Consider the following 25,798-nt stretch of genomic DNA (forward strand, 5'->3'; position numbering starts at 1 on the left):
CAAAATAAAAGGGTTTCCACACTAGTTATCCAGCAGTCTTTAGATTAGTGAGGGATATTGTTTTGTAGGCCCTTGGGAATACACAAAATAAGAAGAAATGAATGGAGGTTCTCAAGAAAAGGAAATGATACTTTTTAGTGACTTCAAGGCAGCATTACTGATTTAACTGTTTGTAGTGTATATGCTCCTAGGCTGTTGCTCCAGTAGAAGTACTTTAATAGAGTCCTTTTAGTGTGACCTATAGAGAGCTTTTAGCTCTCTTTTTTAGAGGGCCTATTAGAGACACTTAGAGCGGGCTTTAGTTCACCCCATTATTCACTACTGGTGGTCTGTCTAATTTATTTACTTCTGTTCTATGGCATTTCTTCTTAATCTTGTGTTAATTCCTCCAAATGAGCATAGGTTCTTTTGCATTCCATTAAAATTGTTGAGCGAAAGCACTTTGCATATATTCATTATATTATATTTTATTTTTTTATATATTTTATACATCTGTACCTACCAAAATCACTTTTGGGAGAAAAAGTTGCATTGTTTCTTGAAAGAAAGTGTATGCCAGAAAAATACAACAAAAAAGTAAGAAACAGGCTTTGAGATAGATATTTATATATATAATAATGTTGTGAGGACCCTTTTTAGTACCGAGTTGGGCACCCCTGTGTTTGCTTACTGTTTTACATTCATACATATTTTTATTCAGGTTTTTTAGCGAGCCTACTTTTAGCAGTTCCTTTTACACATTTTATCAGTTGCTTCTAGGAAGGCAAGATTGATGCTGCACATCTAATCAGCTGTTGTACCACATGTAATCTCTACCTTTGCCTGCGGCTTCTACACACAGTACATGAAATGCTAATTAGTGTTGTTGGCCAGGAGTCAGTTTCTATCTCAGAGAAACAGCATCATATCAGAGCTGTTCTCCAAACGGTACATGGGTCATTATATCAAATACCCATTGCCCTAAGGAGAGTAGAGGACATTCCTGTCATGACTGCCTGGGACGCGCACTACACGACAGACATTTTGCTGATCCTGGCGCTGATTTCTCAGCTTCCAGAGAGGATTGCCATCCATGTAACAGGCACCCCTTCTTTTCTATTTCTATTAAGGTATTGGGTTGGGGCTAATCCCTTAGGTCAGGCTAAGCAGAGGGTTACAACCGCTATGGTCTCAGTTCCAGACACAAGATTTTATTAGGAATTTATAGACCAGGGGTCTCCAACCTTTTCATCAGTAAGAGCTACTTATATGCAATGAAAATCATTCAGATCTACTAATATTAGAGCCATGCACATCAGAAAAGATTATATTAGTGGCTACCCTATGCAGGATTACCAGCTGTGATCACCTCAGTGCAGGTTTACCAGCAGTTATGTAAAAACAGCATTTTCAATGCAATGGGTCTCGCATTTGCTTGACTTAGAGCTATTAGCGTTGTAAAGTCGTAACCAGACTTTTCTTGCCACTTAGATTGAAAATAAAAAGTAAAACAGTTTCATATAAGCGAGCCGATTTAAAGTGCCACAGCATGAGTGTAAAGCGTGAAGGAGAGACAGAAACAGAAACAGAAGTCTGCTTGCAGTCAAACCTATCAGCGGCAATGCAATTATCCGTGTAACAGTGTTGATGTCATGCAAAGCACTCAACTACTGCCCAGTGAGATCACGATGCATAGGAAATGAAAAAAAAAAGTAGCCCAGAAGCCATGTGGAAAACATGGAGCCTCGTAAGTTTTCAGTAGCTGGTCGGTGCGCTCGAGGAGGGCTAAACACTGGAAAAGGCATGGCATATGCATGCTTTTTACTAATGAAATCAAGTGAATTTTAAAAGGCAAGCTCACGAACCTTTGAAACTGATGGGCATGTAGTGGGTGTGGGTAACAGCCCACAGAGAGATTACAGCAGGCCAGAGCACTTGCGTGCTTGACCCTGAAAAGACAATGTCAATTTTGAATGCCTCTACAAGGATAATACATTACAGCCACTGCTGGCACCAAGGTAATAATACTAAGATAATAACAAGTCTCCCAATGCGGCATGATTGTCATTTATAAGTTCTAAATATATTTTGGTAATTATGGGCTTTGAAAATGCACACATTTTCATCTCAAATATTAACTTTTCAGTTTTGGTATACGTATATTAATTCAACCAAGCAAAATTTAGTAGGCTGGGCAGCACACAGAAGAGCTTCTCACGGGTAGCTGGAGAGCTACCAGTAGCTCACGAGCTACTCGTTCCGGGTGCGTGTTCTAGACTCTGTAGAATCACACAACATGGTGGGGTTGTTCCTCTTTTTCACTTTTTCTGTAATGTTGGTTACCTTACTTTGTGTCATCTGCCTTATTATCGCAGCACATCCTTTTTATACTAGAATGTGATTTCTTCAGTAAACACATTGAAATTCTGTTTGCATTTTCTGTCTTGCCTGGGCATGCATGAGTAAATGAGTAAAAGGGTATGGTCTGTTTCCACAACTTCCCTGAGGAGTCAGAGTGTCAATTTCAGGCTGCCACAAATCACCTTTCACCCCAACAGGTCTGGAGGTTTGGGTGAGGCACTGCGAGCTAGCCAGGAGTTAGGCCAACAGCTACTAAGCGACATGGGTTGCACTCAGCCTCCCATGCTCTGTGGTGCTGCCATCCTAAACATACAGTCTTATTACCAAAATAGGAACCGCATAACCATATATGTACTGTATACTAAAATATACATATAGATATTTTTACATTGCATCTCCAAATATTGAGATTAAACATCACGCTCATTAGGGATAGAGTACTGAGACTTATGATGATATTATCATGAATTAATTATATATATTATTGGTTACACTGTTTTGAGAATCAGAATAGCTCCATGTTGACTTGCGTTTCGTAACTACCTTGTTTCTGGTTCTGAATAAACATTCCTGATTCCTAACCCTTTTTATTTTAGTACACAATAGTTTGAAAGCTTGCTGTAGCAATTCTCACCACATCGTAGAACAAGCTAACAACTTAGAAATAAAAATACATTTACAAGTTGTTAAATCTAGGTCTAAAAACAGGTAGGTGTAAAGCCTCTCAAACAACTTAAAGACTAAGGCTCAATTTAGTTTGTTATAGAAGAACTTAAATATTCATAAATCAAATGCCAACATTTGATTTATGGACAACTCCACATCATATGTGCTGAGTCCCAAATGCTGACATTTTAGCATATTGGACACATTGGTGAAACATGAACACGTCAATACCCTCAAATGCACTTAATTGGAGAGGGAAGGGCATATGACAAACCTAAAATATATTTTAAAACAAAGTAATAGATGTATAAAAGGAACTGAGACTGATTGCCCCTTTGGAGTATTTAATTGATTTATAAGGGGAATTAGGGATAGAGTGCTCCTGGAGAATGAATAATCAGCAGTCTCCGGGAATACGATTGTCATATAATGCAGTCTGAATTAGTGTGGTGCTCTCTATCTTGGTCTCTCTGCTCATTTAAAATAGCACAGCAAATTTGCTCTTTAAGCTGCCTTGATATGTTCTCCTTCCCCATCATTTGTGGAACCTGTATTGGCTTCTAATACAAAAATGAATCTCTTTTAAAAGGGCTTTTGCTTTAAGACTCTTAATTTGGGGCCTTCGTTCATTTAACAACATTTTTCCCAGTACTGTCCTTCTAGGATAATGTGTGCTTCTTTGTCATTTATTCTTCAAGTCCTTAAGATTAACAGAGTCCGTAAACGTGCACCATCCTTTGTCTTCCAGGTGTTAAAAGCTTGAATTGCCTTACCATTTAATTTTTGCTGTCAGATTAATCTATCCAGGTTTAAGAACCAGCTAGAAATGTAAGAGTTGTATATCGTTATCTAGGATAGGGCATGTAGACTTATTTGATCTGGAATAGTTAAAATTGTTTCAGTCCTACTAGACTTTAAGTGCTACACTCATCTAAAGTGACACTTCAGTTGTACAGTTGTGGTAATAGTTATTTGTGACCTGTGGCTGTGATGGTTGGTTAGTTCTATTTTTTAGTGCAGAACTCCTTTTAGCAATTGCATACCTTATAAATGACAATAAAAAGATATATTCTGCAAAGACCTCTAGAATTGATTTTTTTTTAATAGCAAGAACCATACAAATCCAGAATAGCTTTTCATGCATCAGTACAATTAGATATCCAGCGATTGGCTTAAAGACAAAGTCAACCCACATGGTACTTTAATAAATTATTTTTAGATGATGATCAAGCTTGCGTAGCAGAAATAAAACAATTTATAACATTTTTAATCAAAACCAGAGAACTACATATCTTCCTGTACTGTGGGTGCATTTAAGGCTTCACTTAGGGAACATGTTATAACACACTTAGGCCCTCATTACAACCCTGGCGGTAAATCCCGCTGACCGCCGTGCTGACGGCCATGCTGACGGCCGCCAATATACTGTGTCCGCGGCGGAAATCCACTATGGGTAATATGACCCACACTGAGAATTCCGCCACTATACAGACACCCACACATGTCCGCCACACCAAAGTCAGTGATAAACTGGCGGTACCAAAACCCACACCGTTACGCCAACAGAAATATGTCCACAGTATCACGACCCACGAATCAGCGTGGCAGTCTTTCAACCGCAGTAAACCATTGGCAGTACACACTGCTGCGCTCAAAATACACACACACTAACAAAACTACACCACATTGAACAATTCAAAAGACACACACCTGACACACATACACACACCACACCCACACACCCACACCACTATAAAACACACACCCACATTACCCACAACCCCTTACAACATAATTTTTTTTAAGAAGCACTGAGAGAGAAAAGCAAAGACCACACCAACATCCAGAGGCACACAACACCATCACTCATACACCATCCACGCACATCACACCACACACCCCAACACATCACCCCACACATCACATCAACCATCATCTCACACATCACTCACACCACATCATGGCACCTCAAAGACACCCCAGGTTTTCTGAGGAGGAGCTCAGGGCCATGGTGGAGGAAATCATCTAGGTAGATCCACAGCTATTCGGATCACAGGTGCAGCAGACGTCCATTGCTAGGAAGATGGAGCTATGGCGGAGAATTGTCGACAGGGTCAACGCAGTGGGACAGCATCCTAGAACAAGGGATAACATCAGGAAGAGGTGGAACGACCTACAGGGGAAGGTACATTCCGTGGTATCCAGACACCAAGTAGCCGTACAGAGGACTGGCGGTGGACCCCCACCTCCTCCCCCACAACTAACCACATGGGAGGAGCAAATCTTGGCAATAATGCATCCTGAGGGCCTCGCAGGAGTAGCGGGAGGAATGGACTCTGGTAAGTCAAATATTTACTATTATATCACCCCCACCCTACCTGCATGCCATCACATACTCCCACCCTCATCCTCACTCCCATGACTCCACCATCCCCCACACACCCCACCATCACGCCCCACCACTCCCACAACCAAGCCCTGCATTCAACAACAAAGCATGGACACCCATCACAGACATGCATGGACACCCATCACCAAAGCATGTCCAATAGAGAGACTCACCCAGGGCACACAAGACCCACTCACACAAAGGCCAACGCGATAGTGCAAGCACAGTAATACAGGAAAACACCCCTATTGCACAAGATGCCATACACAGATCAAATAACAATGCATTTACACCCAACAGGACTCCTACCCAATGTTACCGGACAGGTGGTGCAAGCCATATCCAGTCCCTCCACAGAAGAGGCCCACAGTGACGACAGCAGCTCAGCACGCCTGGATCAAGGTGACCTGCCTTGCCCATCAGGGACCTCTGGACAGTCGGTTCCCCTGCCACAGTCCCAACCCACCACAGAGCCTCCCCCCTCAGGAAACACCAGCACAGCACCCACCCAGCGGGCCCATGCCACTGTCCCCAGGACACGTCAGTCAGCAGTGTGTCCACCACTGCAGGGACCCCTGGCAACCCCACTAACACAGGACAATCAGGGACTTGGGGTCAGTGGCAGTGGGCACACGGTTCAGGGGACAGAGGCACAGGACAACAGGGAAACTGGGAGGAGTGCTGTGCGACAGGGGGAGGACATGCCCAGGGAACCAACCCTCCACCAGGCACTATCAAACATTATGGGAGCATACCACCAATCCCAGGAGACGATGGGCACAGTACTGGCCAAGTTGCAGGAGACCCAGCGGCTGGGGATCAGGGAGGACTTGAAGGACATCAACACCACCCTGGTCTCCATTGCAGGGGTGCTGGCTGACATAGCCAACACCATGAGGGAGGCAGTGGCACAACAAAGGGCCCCTGACACCAAACAAACCGATGAAAAGCCTTCCACCTCTGCTGGCGCTAGTGGACAGGAGGCCCCGCCACAGGACCAACAGGCCACCAGCATCCCACCCCCTGCAGAAGGAGAACCACCCCGCAAACGGTCCCTACGATCCAGGAACAAGACAGAGAACATTGCCAAGACCCCCGCCAGGAAATAGGACCCGCCTGATTGTCACCCTTCTGTCCCACTATGTCACCCTGTCCACATTGAACTGCCATTACTCCTTTCCATATGCCCCACTGGACAATGCACCTGTGATACCAAAAGAGTGGACTCTTCTATGGACCTTCCTCCACCATCACCCCAGCCCCTTCCACATAACCCTAATCACATTAGCCCCTAAATAAACACCCTTGAATCACAAACCAATCTGGAGTCAGTCTGATCTTTCACAAATGTATTCTTACAACATCACCAACAAATATCATTGTAAATGTTCATTTGCTCATACCAATGTTTGACAGTTGTTGGCCAGCAGTACATATAGCAGGAGGCAGAATGAGGTACCCAGATCTGAAAAATTGAAAGGCAAAGTGAACTGTCAGTGTCCATAGACAGAGGTTAAGAGGCTGACTTATACAATGTCCTACAGTATTCAGAAATGTGAGGAGCACTTACAGTCTCTTACCTGTGTGTCACTGGAAGTACTGCATGATGATGTTATTTCGGTTGTCAATCTCTTCTTCCTCTGCCTCCTCTTCCTCACTGTCCACAGGCTCCACCGCTGCCACAAGACCATCATCAGGCTCATCCTCCTGCAGAAATGGCACCTGGCGTCCCAATGCCAGGTTGTGCAACATGCAGCATGCCACGATTATCTTGCACACCTTCTTCTGTGAGTAGTATAGGGAGCCACCTGTTAGATGGAGGCACCGGAATCTGGCCTTCAGGAGGCCGAATGTCCTCTCATTAAGACGCCTAGTTCGCCCATGTGCCTCATTGTAGTGTTCCTCTGCCCTTGTCCTGGCATTCCTCACTGGGGTCAGTAGCCATGACAGGTTGGGGTAACCAGAGTTACCTGCAAGTGTCGAGGGATAACTGTTAGACACACACTAACCCTTAGGGACTACCCCATACCCTACACCTACTCATACTGTGTGGGGACCTTGGGCTCACCTATTTGCCACACATAGTGCCTCTGGAGTTGGCCCATCACAGAAGGGATACTGCTATTCCTCAAAATGTAGGCGTCATGAACAGAGCCAGGATACTTGGCATTCACATGGGAGATGTACTGGTCCGCCAAACACACCATCTGCACATTCATCGAATGGTAGCATTTTCGGTTTCTGTACACTTGTTCAATTCTGCAGGGGGGGCCATTTGCCACATGTTTACCATCAATGGCACCAATGATGTTGGGGATATGTCCAAGGGCATAAATGTCAGCTTTCACTGTGGGCAAATCCTCCACCTGGGGAAACACGATGTAGCTGCTCATGTGTTTCAGCAGGGCAGACAACACTCTGCTCAACACGTTCGAAAACATTGGCTGAGACATCCCAGATGCCATGGCCACTGTAGTTTGAAAGGACCCACTTGCCAGGAAATGGAGCACTGACAGGACCTGCACTAGAGGGGGGATTCCTGTGGGCTGACCGATAGCTGACATCAGGTCTGGCTCCAATTGGGCACACAGCTCTTGGATTGTGGCATGATCAAGTCTGTAGGTGATAATGATGTGTCTGTCTTCCATTGTCGCTAAGTGCACCAGGGGTCTGTACATCGGAGGATGACGCCATCTCATCATCTGGCTCAGCGGATGTGCCCTATGGAGGAGAATGGTGAGCAGAGGGTCATGTACCACATAGGTTGCACAAGTGTGTTTTCAGTAATGTGAGTAAATCTGTGTGTGGCGTAGTTTGTCTGTATATCTGCCAAATTGTGCTGTGACGCAGTTAGGTGCCATGCCATGTGCCCCCCTGAAATGGCGGCTGCCTGACCTGTGAGGAGGGACAAGGGGAAATGCGCTGGCGTTGTGCAGTGTTGCGGTAGGTGGTCGAAGACCGCCGCGCAATTCAGCATTGGTTATCATTGGGCCCTATGGGTTCCTGGAGCCAATGACGATGTACGCCGGCGGTGACGGTACGCACCACCGTGGACATGACCGCCATTTTCTATCTGTTCACCCACTTGATACCTGACCTTCAACAGGAGAGGACCTACACTGCAAGTGCTGCTGTGACCTGAGTCTGGAAGCGGCAGTGGCTTGAGTGTCTGGGGAAAGGGCCCCTGCCTTCACCGCGGAGGAGTTGGACAAACTGGTGGATGGGGTCCTCCCCCAGTACACGCTACTCTACGGTCCTCCACACAAACAGGTGAGTACACTGTGAGCATGATGAGTGGGCAATGCCTGTTTGGAGTGGTGTGGATGGAAGATACATGTGGGTGGGGGGCTGAGGCCTGCATGTGAGGGTGGGGAGTGCATGTGCGTCAGGGCATGGGTGGGAACTGGTGGGCAATGAGTATGACGGTCCGGACGGGTGAGTAATTTCCTTTCCTCCTGTAACTTTCCTCTAGGTCAGCGCCCACCAGAAGAAGGGTATTTGGCGTGCTGTCGTCAAGGAAGTGCGGACCCTTGGGGTCTATCATAGACGGAGCACCCACTGCCGCAAGAGATGGGAGGACCTGCGCCTCTGGAGCAAGAAGACGGCGGGGCTGGCCTCCGAACGTGGAAGGGGTGCCCGTCGCACCATGACCCCCCTGATGTTCCGGATCCTGGCGGTGGCATATCCGGAGTTGGATGGGCGCTTGAGGTCATCACATTAGCCACAAGGGGGTGAGTACAGTGTCATTAAGCTGACTCTGTACGCTTTCAAAGTGTCTGGGTGGGGGATGTGGGCTGTGGGCTCCCCTAGGCCAGGGTGAACTTGGTAGGGAAGGTCCCTTGTTGGGCAGGCACTGAGGCACTCCAACCCCAATATGTTTAGTGGGCATCTACAACTGGGCAGGCTCCTGTGGGTTCCAGGTGTGCAGCAAATGGTGTGAGGCATTGTACCCCATGGCCTGGTGAATTTCCTACTAACTGCTAATGCATGGCCTAGTGCATAGGGCTGCCTCCTGTGTGTTGTGTCCGCCAACTGTAGTGGTGTTGCTGGCATTGACCATGTGTGTTTTCTGTCTTTCCCTCTGTTTGAGGCTGGCCTGGCTTATAGTGGGTACCTATTGGTACTTACACTTTGCGCCAGGTCCAGTTATCCCTTATTAGTAGATTAGTAGTGTCCTAGCAGCTTAGGCTGATAGAGGTAGCTATAGCAGAGCAGCTTAGGCTGAACTAGGAGATATGCAAAGCTCCCACTATACCACTTATATCATATAGCACTATATCATAAGAATCGCAATACCCAGAGTTACTAAAAAATAAAGGTACTTTATTTTAGTGACAATATGTCAGAAAATATCTCAGAGGATATACTCCTTTAGGAGGTAAGTAAAATAAACAAAATATACACACAAACCAAAATCAGGTAAGTAAACAGTTAGAAAAGTAGTGCAAACACTGTGGAATACAATAGGATGTAATAGGCCTAGGGGCAACACAAACCATATACTCTGAAAGTGGAATGCGAACCACGAAGGGACCCCAGCCCTAGTGTAGTGTGTAGAGGGTCGCTGGGAGTGTAAGAAAACACTAAGGGTGTCCAAGATAACCCACCCCAAGACCCTGAAAAGTAGGAGTAAAGTCACCCTACTTCCCAGAAACACACTAAAGTTGTGATAGGAGATTCTGCAAAGACAACAACTGACTGCAAAGCACTGAAGACAGATTCCTGGACCTGAGGACCTGTAAAGGAAGGGGACCAAGTCCAAGAGTCACGAAAGTCTCCATGGGGGGGTCACTAAACCCCAGATGAAGGTGCAAAAGGGATGCCTCCGGGTGGAAGAAGCTGAAGATTCTGCAACAACGAAAGGTGCCAGGAACTTCTCCTTTGCACAGAAAATGTCCCACAGTGTGCTGGAGGATGCAGAGTTGTTTCCATGCAGAAAGGCCGCAAACAAGCCTTGCTAGCTGCAAAGGTCGCGGTTGAAGAAAAAGGGTGCTGCCCGGGCCCAGGAAGGACCAGGAGGTCGCCACTTGAATGAGGAGACAGAGGAGGCGCTCAGCAACACAGAGAGCCCACGCAGAAGCAGGCAGCACCCGCAGAAGCACTTGAACATGCTTTCAAGAAATCTGAGCATGGCGGTCATCTCAGGAATACAAAGGAGGATCCCACGAAGCCGGAGATCAACTCAGCAAGTTGAGCAATGCAGGATGGAGTGCTGGGGACCTGGGCTGTGCTGTGCACAAAGGAATCCTTGCAAGAGTGCACAGAAGCCCTAGCAGCTGCAGTACACAGGATTACTGTCTGGCGTGGGGAGGCAAGGACTTACCTCCACCAAATTTGGACAGAAGGACCACTGAACTGTCGGGGTCACTTGGATCCAGCTCCTGTGCTCCAGGGACCACGCTCGTCACAATGAGAGGGGACCCAGAGGACCGGTGAAGCAGAAGTTTGGTGCCTGCGGAAGCAGGGGGAAGACTCTGTCAACCCACAGGAGATTTCTTCTTGGCTTCCAGTGCAGGGTGAAGGCAGACAGCCACCAGAGCATGCACCACCAGGAAACAGTTGAGAAAGCCGGCAGGATTAGGTGCTACAATGTCGCTGGTAGTCTTCTTGCTACTTTGTTGCAGTTTTGCAGGCGTCCTGGAGCAGTCAGCGGTCGATCCTTGGCAGAAGTCAAACTCTGGTGAATTCTTGCAGGTCGTCATCTGAAGAGAAACCCACAGGAGAGACCCTAAATAGCCTCAGAGGAAGATTGGCCACCTAACCAGGTAAGCACCTAACAGGAGGGGTCTCTGATGTCACCTGCTGGCACTGGCTACTCAGAGGCCGCCATTGTGCCCTCACACCTCTGCATTCAAGATGGCAGAGGTCTGGGACACACTGGAGGAGCTCTGGGCACCACACCTGGGGTGGTGATGGACAGGGGAGTGGCCACTCCCCTTTTTTTGTCCAGTTTTGCGCCAGAGCAGGGGCTGGGGGATCCCTGAACCGGTGTAGACTAGTTTATGCAAGTAGGGCACCATCTGTGCCCTTCAAAGCATTCCCAGAGGCCAGGAGAGGCTACTCCTCTCAGGCCCTTAACACCTATTTCCAAAGAGAGAGGGTGTAACACCCTTTCTCAGAGGAAATCCTTTGTTCTGCCTTCCTGGGACTGGGCTGCCCAGACCCCACGAGGGCAGAAGCCTGTCTGTGGGTTGGCAGCAGCGGTAGCTGCAGTGAAAACCCCAGAGAGCTAGTTTGGCAGTACCCGGGGTCCATGCTGGAGCCCCGGGGATGCATGGGATTGGCACCCCAATACCAGATTTGGCATGGTGGGACAATTCCATGATCTTAGACATGTTACATGACCATATTCGGAGTTACCATTGTGAAGCTACATATAGGTATTGACCTATATGTAGTGCACCCGTGTAATGGTGTCCCTGCACTCACAAAGTCTGGGGAAATTGCCCTGAACAATGTGGGGGCACCTTGGCTAGTTCCAGGGTGCCCTCACACTTAGTAACTTTGCACCTAACCTTCACTAAGTGAGGGTTAGACATAAAGGTGACTTACAAGTTACTTAAGAGCAGTGTAAAATGGCTGTGAAATAATGTGGACGTTATTTCACTCAGGCTGCAGTGGCAGTCCTGTGTAAGAATTGTCTGAGTTCCCTATGGGTGGCAAAAGAAATGCTGCAGCCCATAGGGATCTCCTGGAACCCCAATACCCTGGGTACCTAGGTACCATATACTAGGGAATTATAAGGGTGTTCCAGTGTGCCAATCAGAATTGGTAAAAATGGTCACTAGCTTGCAGTGACAATTTTAAAGACAGAGAGAGCATAAGCACTAAGGTTCTGGTTAGCAGACCTCAGTGACACAGTTAGGCACCACACAGGGAACACATTTAGGACACAAACTATGAGCACTGGGGAACTGGCTAGCAGGATCTCAGTGAGATATATAAAACACACTGACATATAGGGTTTCCACTGCACTGGGGTCCTGGCTAGCAGGATCCCAGTGAGACAGTAAAATCACCCTGACTTATACTCACAAACAGGCCAAAAGTGGGGGTAACAAGGCTGGAAAGAGGCTACCTTTCTACACTCCCCCTTCTTGTTTTGTCACCCTGTCCTTGTGTGCATTAGCATCATCTGGCGGAGGAGCAGAGGCACTAGTGACGGAGGGAGCTGCATCCCACATGGCCCTGGAGGGTGAATCCACGGAGGGTGAAGGCACCAGTGGGACGGAGGGCGAGGGGAGCTCCACAACGCGGACAGGAGGGGATACCAGCGTCTGCGACTCCTCCTCTGATGGAAACTCCCTGGCGGTGGCGGACACCTCTGTGCCCACCCCAACAACAGGTACAGCCGCCCCCCCCCCACCCCCCACCACCACCAGCACCACCCTCCCAGCAGCCCCTCAGTGTGTTTCCCGTGCCCGCTCACCCAGGAAGGTGGGCATCTCCTTTGCCCGAGGTACCTCAGGCCCTTCCCCTGTCAGCCCTGCTGCCCTCAGTGAGGAAGCTATTGATCTCCTGAGATCCCTCACTGTTGGGCAGTCAGCCATTCTGAATGCCATCCAGGGTGTCGAGAGGCATTTGCAGCAAACAAATACATACCTGGAGGGCATTCATTCTGGCGTGGCGGCCCAACAGAGAGCATTTATGGCTCTGGCCTCAGCACTGATGGCAGCCATTGTCCCGTGTGTCCAGCCTCCCGCCTCCAACTTCCACTACCCAGACCCAATCCCCTCTACCTCAGCCTATGTCAGGCACACCATCAGACCAGCATGCACACACATCAACACACAAAAGTGGCTCAGGAAAACATAAGCACCTCACATCCCACAGGCACTCACACAAGCACCATACCCATGCACACATACCAACATCCACTTCCTCCCCTGTGTCCCCCTCCTCCACGTCCTCCACTTCTCTCCCAGTCTCGTCTCCACTCACACCTGCATGCACTACCTCATCAGCCACTGCCTCCATCACCAGCACGCCCATCACTACACACCGCTCACGTGCAATCACCACCCCGAATACCATTCACACGTCCACTGTGTCCTCTCCCAGTGTATCTGTGAGCCCTCCTCCCAAAGTACACAAACGCAGGCACACACCCACTCAACAGCCATCCACCTCACAACAGCCTCCAACCCATGCACCTTCACCCAAACTCAACAGACGTACACCTCCTACAACCACTACCTCTTCCTCCACTCCCACACCCCCTCCATCTGCCCGTCCCAGTGTGTCAAAAAAACTTAGTAGCTAACATTGACCTCCTCCCTACACCTCCCCCCCGTCCTTCCCCTAGGGCCAGGATGTCTAGATCCCAGCCCAGCATCTCAGCCACCAAATCTACATCTGCTGTGGTCCCTGCTACACCAGTATTGGCTAAGGGGGCACCCGCAAGAGCTGCCAGTGTGCCACCGACAAGAGAAAAAGGACCACCCTATTCCACCACCTACAAAGGTCAAAAAGGGGACAGTCACACCACACACCCACCTAGGCGTCGCCCAAATCCCGAGTGGACACTGCCAAGGTCCCTGCAGCGACTGTCAAGATGAGGAAGGGCCACAAGCCAAAGGGCACATCACCTCTGGGCACGATGTCTCCAGGTGAGGGACTGGTGACGGCAGCCAGATGCACCACAGTCACCACCGCCGCAACGACCGCCACCTGCACCGCCGCTGCCACAACGTCAGTCAGCAGCATCCTCCCCAAGGATCAGCCATCCGTGGCTGCTGGAGACGGTATGGTGTCCTCCATGTCACTTGCACCACGGCCAGCACTGGCAGCATCTCCGCCGCAGACACCGCCACCTGCACCACCATCAGCACTGCCATGTGCACAGCCGCTGCCACTCTGTCGGACCGCAGCCCCATCCCCAGTGTGCAGCAGTAAGAGTCTGCAGGTGACGACCTGGACCCTGGACACACCACTAAAGACACCACCTCGAGCAGTGACATGAACCAGCAATTGGCACCCAGTCCTTGGCAGGATGAAACACTCTGGGTACAAAGCCCCCTCCAGAACCAGTGGAGAACGGCATCCACTCACCCAGTCCTTGGCAGGATGAAGCACTCTGGGCACAAAGCCCCTTCCAGAACCAGTGGAGAAAGGCATCCACTCACCCAGTCCTTGGCAGGATGAAGCACTCTGGGCACAAAGCCCCCTCCAGAACCAGTGGAGAAAGGCATCCATTTGAGAGACTGTGGCTTTGCACTCCCCAGGACCAGATAGTGGGCAGTAAACCCACTTGAGAAACTTGTGAGACTGTGGCTTTGCACTCCCCGGGACCAGGCAGTGGGCGGTGAGCCCACTTGAGAGACTTGTGAGACTGTGGCTTTGCACTCCACAGGACCAGGCAGTGGGCAGTGAACCCACTTGAGAGACTTGTGAGACTGTAGCTTTGCACTCCCCAGGACCAGGCAGTGGGCGGTGAACCCACTTGAGAGACTTGTGAGACTGTGGCTTTGCACTCCCCAGGCCCAGGAAGTGGGCGGTGAACCCTCTTGAGAGACTGTGGCTTTGCACTCCCCAGGACATCGGTGTGGGCATGGAGGCCCCTCGAGGAGCAGTGGCGTCGTACCATCTTCCGGCTGAGGTTCCTCCCATCCCCTTCCCCCTGAGGTGCCTGTGTTTTTTTCGGCCTGATGCCCCTGCAGTGTTCTCTCCGTTTTGAGACAGGTGTCATGTGTGGGCTTGGCCCATGCTTTTTGGGACCACTGGCCCACGGACATTTCATGGGACAGTGTACGGACTTGTGTACTTGCTGTAAATATTTGTGTATACTGATTATTTTCTGTTCTCTTGCTCTTTCTGATTGTTCCAATATTACACTAGTTACACTCTTTTCGTTTGGTCCTTGCGTTCTTCCAGGGGGTGACGGGTGTATCTGTGATGTTATTGGATATGTGTATGTTGTTGTGGGTGGGGGTGGAGGTGTTGCGTGTCGCGTGTGTGTGCAGTACTCACTGTCGTCGTCACCGCCGCCGCTTTCTTTCCACTTCGTGGTGTATTAATAGATACAGCAACATGGGCAGGATCTGCAATTCGGGCTCCACGGCATCCTGGTTCTTCTTTGGGTGTCGTGAGGTGAGTGGTTTCCCTTCTGTGTTCATTTTCCGCCGTGCTTTTGATGTTGTTGGTACCGCCCCGGAAAAGCTGGCGGATTGGTGCCTTGTAATACCGTGGGCAGTACATTGTCTTACGCCTGGCTGTTGTCGGTAACTGCCGCGGTGTTTGTTGCTTCCGCCATGGCGGTCGGAGTGTTAAAGTGGCTGTCTATGTTGGCGGTTTCCGCCATGGTCGTGATCCCATTTTGTTGGCAGTATTACTGCCAATTTAACACCGACCGCCAGGGTTGTAATGAGGGCCTTAATACCTAAACATAGAGAAAGACAATCATTAATCGGTTCATTTGAATCAGATATTGCACAAAAAGAGAAAATAGTTGTCAGCTCATGCCTAATGAAGATAAAGTGAAACGGGAGAAGGTAAGCAAAAAGCTGAGGGAGTTGTATTATACGGAAGAAATTGTTAAAGTGTATTCCATAAGACAAAATAAGTATGAAGAGGGGGTATTTTGTTGGAGAAATATTTGTCTGGCCCACCAAGCCTAAAACAAGCAGAAATACAATTGAGACCAAGCTACTGATACCATCACTGATGATCCCAAACATTTTCAGATAATTATGATGAATGGATAGGAAAAATCGCAGTCATTGATTATCTCTCACATGCCCCAGGACATCCCTCTTCTGCATCACCAGCAGAATTAATGCTAACATTCACAGAAAAAGAAATTGTAGACCTGATAATTAATTCAGCATATGGTTAAGGCAGGTGGGGTTTGTGCAAAATGTTTAAAAAACAATAAGTAACATCCTGAATCATATTCCGGATGGTTGGGAAATTCCTTTCCCCTTTTAAATTGGGATCCTAGTTAGCATTCTAAAACCACGCAAACCAAAGGGGGGGTCTAACCCCATACTGTTTAATAATATTATGTAATAGTGGCTACAAGAATTGAACAACAACCTCTGCCCGATGTTTACTCCTGGCTATTTCTGTGTGTTTAGATCTGCATAGTACATGTCTTAGAATTGTGTACATAATTAATGTTTCATGTATGTGGTATTACGTTTTGGTGTGTCATTAAAATCCTTCTCTTTTTACCAAGCTCTGAGCTGGGCAGTGCTTACTGTGGCTGTTGTTTGACTGTTTGAGTCCTGAGTCCTGAGTCTTGAGTCCAAGTGCTTGTCCCATGACCCCAAATTCGTTCTGACTCCTTTACTGTCTTGATAATAGGCAACATCGATTTACAAAATGCCAGTTTTTCAACTGTTTATATTTTTGTTAATGGTTGACCTGCTATTTGCAACAACTATTACAAACTGTTGGACAGTTTAATATTGAATTTCATCTGGGCTAAGAAAAGAATACATATCAATCCGGAAAGGTTTTGTCTACCCAAGAAAGGCAGATGTTTGAGCCTCCCAAATTTTAGAATATTCTATTATGGTTCTTATGGACATAACATCTCATGATCTACATTTTGAAGAGAAAATCATGCTTTTGGTAAATCAATTTGGATTGATATAGAATGAAATCCATGATCTTCCCTTTTTATGACTCTACTGTGAAGCCTGAAGAAAGTATTCTATAAGAAGTTAATTTCTATTATTAAAATAACAAATGTTTTCTGTTAATTTAAAATATTAGCCATACATGCTGACATTAGATTGACTGTGTGCAACTGTTCCCTTTATTCAACTGGCTTATTATTGATATGTGGCAAATCATTGACATGAATTATGTAAATGAATTAGGGTCAGTCCCTTATTAACCTTTGGATCCTTCCAAAGGTAATGAGGGTAAATATTGGCTATCATCTAGCTAAATTCATTCTATGCTGGACTCTCCTCTACAGAAATTATCTCAATGCCAAATTTAGTGAAGTGCTTGATTTATAGGAATAAGGCAATAGTATAACTTCTGAAATATAGTTTGTTTGTAAAGCTTTATTTCCATCACCAGGATCATAAAAGCTTTATACTAAAGCATAAATACAGTGATAAAAAGACATATAAAAATAATTTAAAAAACAATAAAAACACCCAAAGGTTGCACTTATGTCTACAGCGGGGATCTGTGTTCCTTCTGTTCAGCAAATCATATCAACACTTTGTCAATTTCAAATGGAATCAGTCCATGGATCAAGCTTTCCAAATGTCAAACTCAAACATTAATGCAAAGAAACATATCGTGCAAAGTGCAATCCTGGGCTGTTACGTACTACAAGTCAGCAATATACAGGTTCAGAGACATGTAATAATAAGGGCTTGATACACATGAGTCCTTTATAGATGGGGTAAAACAACTCTAGCATTGCTTTCGCCTTTCATGGGTCAGAATAGCTCCATACCTCATGTCAAAGGGAGACTGAGTTTAGCCATTGGCTTGGGTATGCTTGGTGCGTCACATCCATATAGACATAAGAAATTTGGCAATAGAAAACATTGTCACTCTTTTCATGTCTGTACTAAGGATTCTGAAGGCCTCCAAGTAATTTCTAGTAGCCAAAGTCCTACAGATGGGTGCTATCCATTTGGCTCTTTGAGAAGCATACAAGGGGCAGAAAAAAAAATATGGGTCAGAGACTCGGGGGCTCCTGCACATACTGGACATAGTTCATCCTCTACTGCAGCATCCTACCACTTGCTGCAAAACACCTTTGTCGGTAGTGACTTCCACCTGAACTGCATATACAGTTTGTGTGCAATAGGGATCACTACGTAGTCAATTATGGACTCCTAACGGAGTGGTTTATAATCAAAAAACTGCCCCGCTAAGAGTACCCGAGAGTCTTGTGGCCCTTGGTGTCCCAAAAGATATCCTCCAGGCCAGTCTTAGAGACCAAGCCTAGGTCTTCTGGCAATGTCCAAAATCTCTGCAGTCCATGTCTATCCAAAAGGTTTTTTACATATTTCAGCCACTGAACTTTAAAGGCCATCTCCAGGCCCAGAAGGTCTCTTAATCCTACCCAGTAGGGTTGAAGGGCTGGAGAAGCTCAAATCCGATGTCAGTAAATCAAGGTTCTACATTCAACCTTTTCTGTGCTTCTCCTTTGGACCAGGTCCAGAAAGACTGGAACCACGAGGGTACTCGATGGAGGACTAATGATCTGACAAACTTGTTTTCAGCCATTTTCAGTAATCCAGTATTTCCACATCCCCACATTTCTGCAACATAAATAACTGCTCCCCGGGCCTTCACATTATATATCACCAGGGCTGTATCAACCCTCTTTCTGGATGTCCTCTGTAGGATTTACGATATATTAACAGCTTGGTAGGTTAGCAAGATATGGGCTTTTATAAGTCCCAATTGAGATTAGGCATTAGTCTTATACCCAAATAGTCAAAACTAGACACCTGCTCAATTTGAGTACTCCCAACGTGCATTTGTATTTTCCTCTATTTCTTTTGCTGCAATGCGCTAAAGACCATGAATTCCGATTTTGAGCTATTTAACTCAAGCCCCCACTCTCCACAAAAGGCATTGAAATACTCGAGCAGTTGTTGAAGCCCCTTCAAGGATTTGGTTATCAAGAATGTATCACCCGTGAAAAGTAAGGCAGGTACCCAGCGATTACCCACTTTTGGTAAGTCGCACCTGTCTCTACCCAAATAGTCAACTACCCTGTTGATACAAAGAAAACAGAGTTAGTGCAAGAACACAGCCTTGTCTAACTCCACGGTCAACCCTAAAGGAGGTCCATCAACTGGCCTTGTTACCACCATCTAATTCTGGCACAATTGACTGCATGTAGCTGTATTAAAATATCTAGCAAATTCGCTGGTGTACCTATTCTTTCTAGCACCTTCCATAATTTACTCCATCGCACTAAATCAAAGGCAGCACGCAGGTTGACAAAAGCAACATAGAGCTTGCTTCTGCCGATCAGCGATGTTTTCCAGGAGATGTTTTTAAAACGGAACACTTGGTGTATAGCACTGATATTACTTTGGAAACCAGCCTGGAGGTCTGACTGTACACTATTAGTTTGGATCCAGGATTATTTGTGGGCCAATACTTGCTCACAAAAACTTTTTGGCAGTGCATCTATCAGGCTAATGGGTCTGTAGTTAGCTGAATTATTTTGTAACACTTTTTTGTAAATTGGAATGATCTCTGCCTGTTTCCAGTAGAGGGTATCTCCATGCCCTGCACAATGGCATTAGAAATTAGATTAGTATATGGACCCCAAGCAACTGGATCAGACAAATAGTGGTTGTTTGGGATTAAGTCGGGGCTTGGCGCTTTAGCTGCATGACAGAACTTATTGGCCGCGACCGTTTCACTAAGCTCAAATTCCAGGGGGCATGATCTGCCACGATCTAAAGCTTTCATCAGGACCTTCACTTCCTGGCTCATTAGTTCATGAATATACGCCACTAAAGTGACACATTTGTTTGGTTGGAAGCCACATGCAAGATCCCTTTTGGAGCCTGTGACACAATCTGAGGCAGGTTTCCAGAAACATCCACGGTCCTTAGACAAAACGGCCGCATACATATTTTCCCACATTCTATAATCCCACTCTCTCTTTGATTTTGCAATTTCTTGTTTATATACTGCTCTATATCTTACCCACTCTGGCCTACTCTTTTATTTAACGGGCCTTGATTGATTTCCTTTTGCTTCCCTGCACAATTTATTGCACCAGGACACCTTCCTATGCTTAGTGGTGCAGCTCTTTTATCTTGGGTTAAGAGGTCTTTCATCTTGTTGGACCTGGCTAACCAGTGCCAAAGTGCATAAACTCTCTGTCTAAAATGTATTGGTGATTGCTTTATTCATGATTGGCATATTTGAGTTACTAGTAAGTCCCTAGTAAAGTGCACTATGTGTGCCCAGGACCTGTAAATCAAATGCTACGAGTGGGCCTGTGCACTGATTGTGCCACCCACATGAGTAGCCCCATAAGCATGTCTCAGACCTGCCAATGCAGTGTCTGTGTGTGTAGTTTTAAACTGCCATGTCGAACTGGCAAGTACAATCCCATAGCAGGCCCAAACCTTCACTTTTATCACCTGTAAGTCATCCCTGAGGTAGGTCCAAGGCAGCCCTATGGGCAGGGTGCAGAGTACGTGAAAGTTAGGACATGCAGTGGTGTGTTTTACATGTCCTGATGGTGAAATACTGCTAATTTCAGTTTTCACTATTGCAAGGCCTATCTTTCCCATCAGGTAACATGGGGATTGCCTGGAAGTATCTTAAAATATCTTTAAAATGTAATTTCCCATTGGGAGCAGACAGAGATCTTAAGTTTGGGGCCTCTGAACTCACAATTTAAAAATACATCTTTTGGTGAAATAGTTTTTTCAATTGTAAGTTTAAAAATGCCACTTTTAGAAAGTGGGCATTTTCTTGCTTAACCGTTCTATGCCTCTGCCTCCCTGCTGAATACACATCTGGGTTAGGATGACAGCTGGGCTGTTTGTGTATTCACTCTAGGCAGTCACCCGAAGAGAGCTGATGTGTTCTCTGCATATCCTGATGGCCCATCGCCAGGCTGATGGGTCTTCCTGTGGGAGGAGCTGACACTTCACCTGAATAGGGCTGTGGTTGTCCTCACCCAAAGCAGTTTCCAACCCCCTGGAGTGTGTCAGGGGCCAGAGAAGTATTGTGCACTACAAAGATTTCTCTTTGAAGTTTGCCTCCTTCAAAGACGGAAATGGGCATAAGTACTGGACCTCTGACACCACATAGTTAGAATCCTTCTGGACTGAGGACATTCTGCCAGTAAGAAGAGCTGGATGCTGTAGGAGGGACTGCAACTCAGCCTGTTGCTTTGCTGTGCTCACCTGCTGCTTCTGTCCTGGGAGTGTAAGGACTGGACTTTGCTTTCTACATCATGCTTCCAAAGGTTCTGCAAGGGCTTGGATTGAGCTTTCCTCCTGTTAATAAGTCTCAGGGACATCAAAGACTTCATCTGCCAGCACCTGGAAGAAACCAAGTACATCGACTCCAGAGTGACTTTGGAACTGACGCCACTGCCTGTGGTGAGCAGGGGTTATCTTAACTGTGTGACTCCCTTATCCTGACTCTAGAGTGAGGGTCCCTACTTCACAGGGTGCAAACCACTGCCAACTAGAGACCCCATTTTTAACAGATCTTATCATAAAGGCTTTCATGATTCTTCAGCAAATCAAGTGACCTCTGCTCTTTGGGGGAGGGCGTGCAGATTTTAATCTTCCAACTTAACAAATGTAATGGATTTTTCTAGAACCTAAGGGTGTTTGGTCACACATTCTCCGCCCCCCTCAAATGTATTTTTCAGTGTAAGACTGTCAGACTTCTCCTACACATCTACTACCAATGATAGATAGCTTCTTAACTATTCAGACCTCGAGATATCAATATCATCATTCAGTCAATACAACCTGAGGAAGTAATTTTGAAATGGACTGGTGGCATTGAAAATAATAAAAAAATAATGTGAACTGAAATTAATAGATGTAATTTTGGATGTATTTGAGGTGCAAATATTAATTGTATGCAAATTTCCGCAAGGTGCATGGTATGTTATGGGCCATAATCTCGTCATTAGGTTATCAAAAATGTGTTCATTTTATAGAATACATCATATGGCTCCTCTGACGAAAGTCCAACTATATGCTAGAATTTCCAAATTAGATGTGGTCTTCACATCATAGCCTGAAGCAGGAGGACTAATTTGAGGCCAATGCATCACCGCTGTCTTTTGGGTGTGCCTTTCTGGGGCCATATTATAGAAAGTGCCCCATGGGGGCAAAAAGCATGTGCCTGCTTTGTACGCGCTCGGGGCACTTTATTATTACAGAAGGGGCCACAGACACTTGTGTGGCCCCTTCTGTAATACAAGTGCGCTATCTGAAGTGGGCACTACCTGATTTGCATTAGGGCGTGGCCCCATGCAAATAAGGGAATCCCTTTCCTCTGCACTTGCAACATATTATGGACTCCAGCGCAAAGGCAGAGAAGCTCTGAGGAGGCACACTGTTAGCGCATCACAGAAAGGTAGCGCACTGTCAGTGCACACCTGGTGGCAGCCCTCTTGAGGAGATAAAGGCAGTCCCATGGACCTTCCCAGAAATCCACTTGCATCCACTTGCAGTCATTCTCTACACCCGCCTGCAAGAGGATCTCTCTCTCCTCTTTTAAGGACAGGCGGGTTGCAGCCTGCACAGTGAAACACGAAGCAGCTTTGGAGCAGCCGCTCTGTATTTCACTTGAATGTGCTGAAGTTCCCAGTTACCCCAAGAGCAGCGCATTCTCTGTAATAAGGCGCACTTTTCCTGTTTGCACATGGCGCACCTATTTAAAGATGCGCCAAGATGCAATCAGGAAAAGTGCACCCTATGTGTAGTAGGGCTCCAGGACTCCTTTATGTTGAATTTAACCACTATTTCTTACTCTTTGCCAGAAAGTGTCTGACATCTATTTTTCTCTCCACAGTGCCCATTGTTCTGGATCCAGACACTGTGCATCCTACGCTTGTTGTGTCGAAGGACTGGAGACACATAAGAGGGACAGACAGTGTGCAGATCTTGCCAGGCAGGAGCAAAAGATTCATCACCATTTGTGCTGTAGTCGGAAGTGAAGGCTTTTCTTCAGGAAGATATTACTGGGAGGTGGAGCTGCATCACAAAGGGGAAATGTGGGCTGTTGGAGTCATGACAGAATCTGTGATTCGAAAGGGGAGGATTGTATGGACACCTCAGCAAGGTATCTGGAGCATTAGTGCCAACTCCAATCAATACAAAGCATTTGGCGAGTCTGTCTTCATACTCAATCCACGTGATGAACCCCATAAGGTGCGAGTCTACCTGGACTATGACGAGGGACGAGTGTCCATGTACAACGCAGACACCATGGAGCTTCTGATTATGTTTTCTCATTATACCTTCATAGGAAAGCTCTTCCCATTCTTTTTTCTCTCTGCAGGGGGCGAAATGAGCCTTGTTTAGAAGGTGCGCCCTCTGTTCGTATCTGTGTGCTACTCTGGAAAATGAAGTGTAATTCCACTTTCACCAATGACACCCCACAGTTTCTATTAAGTTTTCTCTATTGAGTTGAGCCTTGTGTAAAAGCTATAAGCCCCCTTATCTACTATCCATAAACAGTGCTGGAATTATGAACTATCTCTACACTTTCTCCCTGGTCTCCCGTACACAGAGTCTTCTGTTCTTCTGTAATTACTCATTTCAGACATGGTACTCCTGCACTGTGGCTCTCTGCCACCCTGTGTGTCTATTGTGCTTGACAGTCAGTGGTGGCAACGTTGGTTGCTCCCTTATAGATAATGTGGACAGGACCCTTCATTACTGTCATAAATGTTGATCTTATACTCTTTGCAACTGGAAGTATTTTGCAGTGAATCTGCATTTATACCATGTAATCTTTGTTGTTAATTGCTATTCAGTAATTTTCTAATCCCTCTCTGCCGTTGTTGCACCAGGATCTCTAGGAGTAATTTTCACAAAATGTGTGGCAAAAGCGTAACCCCCTTAGGTCAGGAAATCCTGGAATTTGTTTTCCAGCAGAAGACATTCAGAGAATATGCCGGGATTCGGGACCTAGGAGTGTGGCTGACAGAACCTAATAAAAAAAGTGTTTATGCACATCCCTTTTTTCTAGGTTCTGCTTTGAGTGTTGACGTCTACTATCCTTGTGGTCCTTGTAACAGTTGCCAAAGAGTGCACCCCTTGCTAACCTAGGTTTCAACCTTTGGGCCAGAAGGTAACACCCGCTTGCTACTTGGTCCTGGTAATGTGGTGTAGGTTAGTTCAAAGGTTGATTGAGGACTCTCAGAACACATCCCCAATTTTTTCGATGACCACAAGGTCAAGAAATAAAGTTAGCTTGACCTTCCAACTGCTGTTGATTCAGACAGCAGTTCCTACTTCATCTTCTCTGAGGCAGAGGAAACGGGCTTAAAAACAAGTGGGAATTATGGAAATTCTCTTGCTTCTGCACATGCATTTTGGGGGAGTAGAGATATTTAGATTACATGGGGATTTTATGTTAGTCCAGGCAGTTTGACTTCCTATCCTTCAGGTACTTACATCTTGTGCATCCACGTTTGCAGTTCATAGAAGATCCTCATTAACACGATACATCCAATTTTCTGACTAAGGGATCAGGCTCTCATGGTGTATTTTTAGTTTCAACATCCGGCATTACCCCGTATGCCTACATTCTATCTCCACTAAATGTAGCCCAGAGTTTCCTCTCAGCGAGTGTCTTGCCAAATGCACCACTAGCTCTAGCATTCGACCAAAAGGTACTGGAATGTCGCTGTGATAATGATTTTTCCTTCATTCAGTCCCTATTATTCTTCTGTTCATTTAAATTTAATACCGTATGAATATGTTGTCTTTCCATGTTTTCTTTTTGCTGCCCCATGGGGGTGGAGGTCATGGGACTTCCAACAGAGGCTAAAGAGGCAGATGTCTGTGTATAGTGCAAGCCTAGGTAGGGAGATGTGGACCACTCAACAATGTCCTACCCAGTGCTGTCACCAACAGACCCTTGTTGAAAACAGGCCCTGATACCGAAACAGTTTTGTGGTTGATGTTGGATTATGTAGAGTTTTGATGACGTGAATTATTTCTTGCTTGTAACTTTTGTCTTAAATGTTCATTCCCTTTCATATATCATGATGTTTACACAACTTTCAAATTATTGTATTTCTTGCATTAACAGTTTAAATATATAGACATTTCCAATTGAGGGCAGTCGTATACTTTCTTCTTCAAGTTGAATACTCACTTTAATATGTTCTTTATTTGGCAAACCTTTGTTGTTGCCACAGAGCCTTGTATTACCACTGTTCAAACATGATAAATGCATGGAAATAAAGTTCAGTTTGTTTTTTATAAGCAAACATGTTTTTTGTATTTTGCATTTCAGTAAAGGTTGGAAAATGGAGTACAATGTAAAATGTCAATATTATTCTGCTACACAACAGGCTTATGGGTGTTGCAGACCCATAGGGTTGCTTATAACTTGCAGAAGTCTATTGGATTTACATAGAGTTCCAGTCATGGCTGGACTGGACTGAATCAGCCATTATTCATGATTTACAAAAACAGGGTCGTACGTGTGCTGTCTTTAGTGCGCTGCCCACTCACTAACACTTCACTTATTCTAAGATCACACACTTGGGTAAGCACAAGAATAGTATCCACGCTGGTCACTATCGTGTGACAGATTCTTTAAAGCACTAAAAAGCAACGTTTCCTTGTTTCCTCATAATTTCATGGATCACAGCGCTTTTGCACTTCTGTAACTTTCTCATGTAAGAGTGCTTACTCTGTAATAAAGTCAGATTTATGGATAGCCAATGATTGATTAATT

General features: G+C 46.2%; 1 protein-coding gene across 1 annotated transcript in view; it reads left to right on the forward strand.

Annotated features, from left to right (window-relative positions):
* LOC138299215 (E3 ubiquitin-protein ligase TRIM39-like) overlaps nt 1–25,323 on the forward strand; it is a 122,231-nt gene extending 96,908 nt beyond the window's left edge. Inside the window, exon 9 of the mRNA XM_069237339.1 lies at nt 22,895–25,323. Coding sequence (XP_069093440.1) covers nt 22,895–23,406 — 512 coding nt within the window. The 3' untranslated portion in view covers nt 23,407–25,323. The remainder of the gene's footprint in view (nt 1–22,894) is intronic.
* The last annotated feature ends 475 nt before the right edge of the window (nt 25,324–25,798 follow it).

This window comes from Pleurodeles waltl, chromosome 6 (genome assembly GCF_031143425.1).
Source record: "Pleurodeles waltl isolate 20211129_DDA chromosome 6, aPleWal1.hap1.20221129, whole genome shotgun sequence".
NCBI classification, from domain to species: Eukaryota; Metazoa; Chordata; class Amphibia; order Caudata; family Salamandridae; genus Pleurodeles; species Pleurodeles waltl.